This window comes from Nycticebus coucang, chromosome 7 (assembly GCF_027406575.1).
Source record: "Nycticebus coucang isolate mNycCou1 chromosome 7, mNycCou1.pri, whole genome shotgun sequence".
NCBI lineage: Eukaryota > Metazoa > Chordata > Mammalia > Primates > Lorisidae > Nycticebus > Nycticebus coucang.
In genome coordinates this window covers 49,055,125-49,063,039 of record NC_069786.1, presented here as the reverse complement: position 1 = coordinate 49,063,039, position 7,915 = coordinate 49,055,125, and the positions used below count along the sequence as shown (strand labels likewise).

General features: G+C 44.1%; 1 protein-coding gene across 1 annotated transcript; it reads left to right on the top strand.

Moving 5' to 3' along the window:
• Positions 1-6,352: 6,352 nt before the first annotated feature.
• On the top strand, positions 6,353-7,627 carry RPRM (reprimo, TP53 dependent G2 arrest mediator homolog). The gene has a single exon (XM_053597726.1). The coding sequence runs from the start codon at positions 6,582-6,584 to the stop codon at positions 6,909-6,911; it is 330 nt and encodes a 109-aa protein (XP_053453701.1). The 5' UTR covers positions 6,353-6,581; the 3' UTR covers positions 6,912-7,627.
• The last annotated feature ends 288 nt before the right edge of the window (positions 7,628-7,915 follow it).

The window sequence follows — 7,915 nt, the reverse complement described above, 5'->3', positions numbered from 1 at the left end:
TTGCAAACCAGAAGAGAATTATCATCTACCTTTTACCTCCTGAAACAAAACAATTTTCAGCCCAAATTTTTTTTTTTTTTTTGTAGAGATAGAGTCTCACTGTACCACCCTCAGGTAGAGTGCCATGACGTCACATGGCTCACAGCAACCTCTAACTCTTGGGCTTACACGATTCTTTTGCCTCAGCCTCCTGAGTAGCTGGGACTACAGGCGCCTGCTACAACACCCAGCTTTTTGTTGCAGTTTGGCCGGGGCTGGGTTTGAACCTGCCACCCTTAGCATATGGGGCTGGTGCTCTACCGACTGAGCCACAGGCGCCGCCCTCAGCCCAAATTTTGTATCCTATTAAACTAAGCTTCAGAATTGATGGAGAAATCAAATCTTTTCCTGACATGCAAACACTGAGGAAATTTGCCACAAGACCAGCTCTACTTGAAATACTGAGACCTATTATACAGACTGAACATCACAATGGACTACCAGCAAACTAAACACCCAGAAACTAATGGACAAAACCCACCTTCCACAATGGAGCAAAGGATAAAACTAACCAATAGACTTTCACAAAATACTATCAATAGAACTCCACCACACTTATCAACTTTCTCAATTAATGTAAATGGCTTCAATTACCCACTGAAAAGGCACAGACTGGCCAAAGACTAAAAAAGTACAAGTTGGGCAGTGCCCTTAGCTCAGTGGGTAGGGCGCCAGTCACATACACTGAGGTTGAGGGGTTAAAACCAGGCCCAGGGCCAGTTAATCAACAATGACAACTTCAACAACAACAACAACAACAAATGGCCCGGCCTTGTGACGGAAGCCTGTAGTCCCAGCTACTTGGGAGGCTGAAGCAGGAGAAGGGTTAGAGCTTAAAAGTTTGGGGTTGCTGTGAGCTGTGATGCCAAGGCACTCTATCCAGAGTGACGGCTTGAGACTCTGTCTCCAAAAAAAAAAAAAGTACACGCCATTTATATATTCTTTCCAGGAGACACACCTAACCTCTAAGGACAAAACAAGACAGGTGAAGGATTGGAAAACAGTATTTCAGGCAAATGAATCAGAATAAAGGAGCAGTCACAATCTTATTTTCACATATAAGGGAATTTAAAGCAACTAAAGTTAAGAAAGATAAAGATGGTCATTTCATATTGGTCAAGGGAACAATTTAACAAGGGGACATTTCAATTCTAAATATTTATGCATCCAACTTCAATGCTCCCAGATTTATAAAACAGACCTTAATTGATGGGAACAGTTTGATTTTCTATAACACCATAATACTGGGGACTTTAACACTCTGATGGCAGAAATGGACAGATCCTCTAAACATTAACTAAACAATTATACAAGGGACCTAGAAAAGGCACAACCCTAGAAAAAAACAGGCTTAATAGACATATACAGAACACACCATCCCAAAGCTAAGAAATTAGTTCTTCTCATCAGCCCATGGAATATCTTCCAAAATAGACCATATCTTAGGACACAAAGCTAACCTCAACAAAATTAAAAGAACTAAAATTATACCATGTATCTTCTCAGATTACAAGGCAATGAAGGTGGAACTCAACTCCAACAAAACTTTTATACTGCACAAAAGCATGGAAATTAAATAATTTTAGGCTGAATGACAGTTGCGTCAAAGAAGAGATAATGGAAGAAATTATTAAATTCCTGTAACATAATAACAATGAAGCTAAAACCTGTGGGATACTGCAAAAGCAGTCTTAAGAGGGAAATTTTGGATATATACCTACATCCAAAAAACAGAAAGAGAACACGGCAACAACTTAATCAATTATCTCAATGGAAGATAATGGAAAAGAAGAGCAATCCAATCCTCAACCTAACAGGAAAAAAGATATAACCAAAATGAAATCAGAAATAAATGAATTTGAAAACAAAATAATTATTCAGAGAATTAATAAAACAAAAAGTTGGTTCTTTAAAAAGATAAATAAAATTGATAAACCATTGGCCAGAGTAACTAGAAACAGAAAAGTAAAATCTCTAATAACCTCAATCAGAAATTAGAACGGGGAAATAACAACCAATATCACAAAACCACAGAAATACAAGAAATTACCTCTGTTACCACAAGAAAAACTATGCCCAGAAATATGACAATTTGGAGGAAATGGACGAATATCTGAAACCACACCATCTCCCTAGACTTAACCAGGAAAAAATAATCTCTTGAACAGACCAATATCAAGCAATGAGATCAAAAAAACAATAAAAAATCTTCCAACAAAAGAAGCCCTGGCTCGGTGCCTGTGGCTCAAGTGGCTAAGGCACCAGCCACATACACCTGGGCTGGCGGGTTCGAATCCAGCCCAGGCCTGACAAACAACAATGACTGCTGCAACCAAAAAATAGCTGGGTGTTGTGGCAGGTGTCTGTAGTCCTAGCTATTCGGGAGGCAGAGGCAGGAGAATTGCTTCAGCCTAGGAGTTGGAGGTTGCTGTGAGCTGTGATGCTACAGCACCCTACCCAGGGTGACAGCTTGAGGCTCTGTCTCAAAAAAAAAAAAAAAATAAAGAAGCCCTAGACAAGAGGACTTCACACTAGAATTCCTTCACACCTTCAAAGATGAGCTTATACCTATGCTGCAGAACCTGGAACAAACCTCCCCAAAACAAGTTTTAGGAAGCAAACATCACCCTGATACCAAAACCAGGAAATGACCCAACTAAAAAAGAGAACTACAGACCAATTTCATTACTGAATATAGTGCAAAATTTTAACAAATAGACAACAGCTACACACTAAAAAAATTAATTATCGGGAGGCACCTGTGGCTCAAAGGGGTAGGACGCCAGCCCCATATGCTGGAGGTGGTGGGTTCAAACCCAGCTCCAGCCAAAAACTGCAAAAAAAGTAAAAAAATTAATTATCATGATCCAATAGCCTTCATCCAAGGGATGCAAGGCTGGTTTAACATATGCAAATCCATAAATGTAATTCAACATGTCAATAGAAGCAAAAACAAAGACCATATGATGCTCTCAATAGATGCAGAAAAAGTGTTTGATAAAATTCAGCATCCTTTTCTAACAAGAACACTTTAAAAAATAGGTATAGGTGGCACATTTCTTAAACCCATTAAAGCCATCTACAACTAACCCACAGCTAACATCATACTGAATGCAATAAAACCGAAAGTTTTTCCACTTAAAACTGGAACCAGACAAGGATGTCCTCTATTACCACTACTTTTCAACATAGTTCTGGAAGTTCCAGGCAATGTGATCAGGCAAGAAAAGGATATAAAATGCATTCAAATGGGGACAGAGGAGGTCAAACGCTCGCTTTTTGCTGATGATAAGATCATATATAGAGAGAACTCCAGAGATTCAGCCACAAGACTCCTGGAGGTGATCAAGAAATACAGTAATGTCTCTGGTTATAAAATCGATGTCCACAAATCAGTAGCCTTTCTATACACCAATAACAATCAAGTCAAGAAGCTAATCAAAGATACAATTCCCTTCACAGTAGCTTCCCTTCACACCTAACAAAAGAAGCAAAGGACTTCTACAAAAATAATTACGAAACCTTATGAAAACAAATAACAGAAGACTTCAACCAATGGAAGAACATACCATGCTCTTGGCTGGGAAGAATAAACATTCTTAAAATGTCTATTCTACCCAAAGCAATCTACAGATGCAATGCAATCCCCATTAAAATACCAACATCATACTTTGAAGAACTATACAAAAATAGTTCTTCATTTAGTATGGAACCAGAAAAATACCACATAGCCAGGCAATTCTTGGTAATAAAAACAAAGCCAGAGGCATCCCTCTACTAGATTTTATCTTACAAGACCTTAGTAAGCAAAATAGCATGGGTTTGGCACAAAAATAGAGACATAGACATATGAAACTGAATAGAAAACAAAAATATGAAACTAGCCTCTTATGCCCATCTAATCTTTGATAAACCAAACAAAAGCACACACCGTGCAAAAGAATCTCTATTCATAAAAGGTGCTGGGGAAACTGGATAACCACATTTAAAAGACTGAAACTGGGCCTGCACATTTCACCACTTACAAAAATTGACTCAAGATGGATAAAAGATTTAAATCTAAGCCACGAAACAGTAAAAATCCTGGAAGAAAGCGTAGGAAAAACTCTGGAGGATGTCAGCCTGGGGAAAGATTTTATGAAGAAGACTTCAGTGGCAATTGCAACAACAATAAAAATAAACAAATAGGACTTAATTAAACTGAAAAGCGTCTGAACAGCTAAGAACACAATTAAAGCAAATAAACAACCTTCAGAATGGGAAAATATGTTATGAATCTGACAATGGTTTGAAAACTAGAATGTATAGAGAACTCAATCAACAAAAACAGAGCAAACAATTCCATCTATCACTGGGCAAGAGACATGAACAGAACCTTCTATGAGAAAGGCACTCAAAAGGCTAACAAACATACGAAAAAATGCTCATCATCCTTAATCATCAGAGAAATGCAAATCAGAACCACCCTGAGATAAACCTAACCTCAGTGAGAATAGCCCACATCACAAAGTCTCAAAGTTGCAGGTGCTGGCATGGATGTGGAAAGAGGGAACAATTTTACTCTGGTGGGACTGCAAACTAATATACCCGTTTTGGAAAGAAGTATAGAGAATCCTAAAAGAACTCAAACTAGACTTCCCATTTGATCCCACAGACTAGGCATCCACCCAGAAGAGAAAAATAATCATCTTATCATAAGGACATTTGCACTAGATTGTTTATCGCAGCTCAATTTACAATTGCCAACATGTGAAAACAAACCAACTGATTCCAATTTAAGTAGAGGGATATGTGAACGAGGCGGGGGGGGGGCAAGGTAGGTGGGGAAGGAAGGGTTTGCTGCGTTCCCATTTAATGGACACAATTGCAAGAGGGATTCTACCTAATGTCCAAATATTATAACCTAGTCGTTCGTACCCTCCCATTAACCTGAAATTTTAAAAAAGAGCTCAAAATGACAAAATAGCTACTGCATTTAGTCTTATTTTAATTGACAAACAATTGATAACTATTTATTTATGGGGTACAAAGTGATATTCTGATACATGTATAACTTGAGGAATGATCAAATCTGAGTAATTAGCATACCCATCACTTCAAATATTTATCATTTCTTTGTATAATAACATTTCATAGGAACTTAGCAAATGTATTTTCTTATAGTTTGGACTGGCCTTCACATTACTGGTTTCCACTTGAAAGAAACAGGGATAAAGGGAGGAAGGAAGGGGAAAAGGAGGGAGAGAAAGAAAATAGAAATGGGCGAGAGCACTCAGAAGTATTCCTCTAGAGCTTATGAAACTTACTTTGACAGGTTTCATAGAAACCAATAGCAAAATTATAATGAGCCAAAGCCCCAATAAGGCACCTAAAACATCTAAAATTTGGTTTGTAATGCATCAGCTTTACGGAAAATGGGAAGGGCTTCAGCAGTTGCTCGGTGTTCTCTAGGTGACGGATGTTGATGAGCAATTCCCTTAAGCAACTGATTTACTGCCAGCAAACAAAAATTCTGGAAGCACATCCAAAAACTCATCTGCAATTAAAATTCCACGCAAGTGGTCGTTCTATCCACATCCCTTACCGGAGAGGTGACCCTGCTCCTGGCAACCACCTCCACACGAGGGCCACGGAAGAACAACGCCTTCCTCTAACTCCCATTCCTTGGCCAAAGCAATCTCTATAAAACCTGCCTTGCTCTGTCTCCCAGTCTCCTAAAGGAGATCGGGATAAGCTCTTCTTTCTCCCTCTCTCCCTTTTTTCTTTCCTTCCTTCTTCCCCGACTTCGTAAATGTAAATACATGGCTTTTCTTCAAAACATTCTCAGATCACCCCACTCCAGTAGAAAGCTGTCACCAGCAAGACGAAGTCAGGCACAGGCGCCGCGGGGGGCCGGTGCCTTGGCCTTCGCCAGCACCATCTGGCACCCGGGATTCGCAGCCACTTTCCATCCACTCAAGGGTCAGAGGGGTGACTGGCAAAGGACACGCCAAGCTGGAATGTCCCAGTTCTTCTGAAACTTTCGGTTGACCGCACCCTCCCCCCACAAACTCTTTAATCATCCATCAAGCTAGAAGAGTATAGTGACCTCTGCCTGGCCTTTGGAGTTGCAAAAGAAGCGAATCAAGAAAAGCCAGAGGAGGTTTCGCCCCTTTGTTTCCTCCGCCACCCAGCAGCGGCGGGCGCAGAGTGGCGTTGCGGCCGGAAGGGGCCGCTGTTTGCTCAGAGCCGCAGCGCGGCCCGCGCCTCCCACGGCCCGGCTGGCCCAGCCCCGCCAAGTTCCAACAGCCCCCAGTCGTGCGAGAGCCGGGAACGAGCGCAGCCCGGGCAGGAGCGGACGGCGCAGGAGAGGCAGGCTGCGGCGCGCGTCGGAAAGGCTCCTGAGAAAGTCCCACGGCCCAGGGACTTTCGAAAGGAGAGAGCTGGAGACTCCGGGTGCGCAAGTCTGCGAGTAAGTGTTCCGCCCGGCACCTGTTTCTCTGGAGCCACTGCCTTTCCTCCCCTCGGAACCGCGCCTCCCCAGACACCAGCCCGCTCCCGCGATGAATCCGGCGCTGGGCAACCAGACCGACGTGGCGGGCCTGTTCCTGGCCAACAGCAGCGAGGCACTGGAGCGCGCGGTACGATGCTGCACCCAGGCGTCGGTTGTGACCGACGACGGCTTCGCCGAGGGCAGCCCTGACGAGCGCAGCTTGTACATCATGCGAGTGGTGCAGATCGCGGTCATGTGCGTGCTCTCGCTCACCGTGGTCTTCGGCATCTTCTTCCTCGGCTGCAATCTTCTCATCAAGTCCGAGGGCATGATCAACTTCCTGGTGAAGGACCGGAGACCGTCTAAGGAGGTGGAGGCGGTGGTCGTGGGGCCCTACTGACAGGCCCTCTGGCCCCAGCCGCAGCCGCCCCCACGTCTCCCCACTTTGCCGGCCCGGCTGCGCCCCTCACCATCAGAGACGGGGCGAAGCAAACCTGTCGGAGTCAAATATTTCTCTTGACTTCTTCCTTTCGAGATGAAGCGACCGGTTTCTCTCGGCCTCTGAAAGTTCCCATGCCTGAAGGAGGAAAGCTCCTGACTTTGGGACATAGCAGCAAGTGGCAAGAGGAGGGTGATTAGGGTGCAGAACTTTGGAAGCTGCCGCTTGCGTGGGACGTGGGGAGACAGGCGGGACGAAGGACGCTACCCACCCGCAGGTGGGCCCAGCGCTGGGGGCAGGTGGAGCGGATGGGCAGGGGAGAGACCCAGAGACACCGATCATCTGGTGACCGGAAAATGACTCGCTTATATGCCACGCAGCAGACCCCAGGGGAACGCACAAATTCGTGTCCGGGTATGCACCCGCTCTCTCTCCTGCTGCCTCCAGCCCGGGCGGGAAGAGGCGATAAATACCTTTGATTGATTGTAACGTGTTTTAAGGGATTTTGTTTGCTTGTATACAAATATTTGATAAGTCCTTTTCTGCCCCAGTGGCCTGTTTGCCTGCCGGGGGTAGAGTTTTGTCTTGGGAGAAGGGGTGGGGGGCGGGGAGCCTGCGAATGTGAACGGGGTGATTGTTTCTTTTAGCGCATTTCCAACTGGGTCTTTTTCTTTTTGTGGGGGAAAGCGGTCCAGCTGACCCCGGTCAAAGACCCAGAATAGAACTTATAGCTCTCGTGACTGCACGGTTTACGCCACTGAAGTGCTCTTGACATACGTAACACCGTTTTGACTCTTTTTTTTTCTTATTTAACATTTCCTTAATAAATGCAACATTTAAGTGTTTTGTTCCTGGCCTCCTGGTGGTCATTCAGCGCTCTCCGGCTGGGGGACGGTGGCGGTGAGGTGTCAGGGCAGAGAAATCCGCCTTAAGGAGCGCCATTCAACTTGTGGGGCTACCACGGA

What these genes read in the sequence shown, in the direction of transcription:
- RPRM (XM_053597726.1), top strand. Translation starts at nt 6,582, where the DNA reads ATGAATCCGGCGCTGGGCAACCAGACCGACGTGGCGGGCCTGTTCCTG.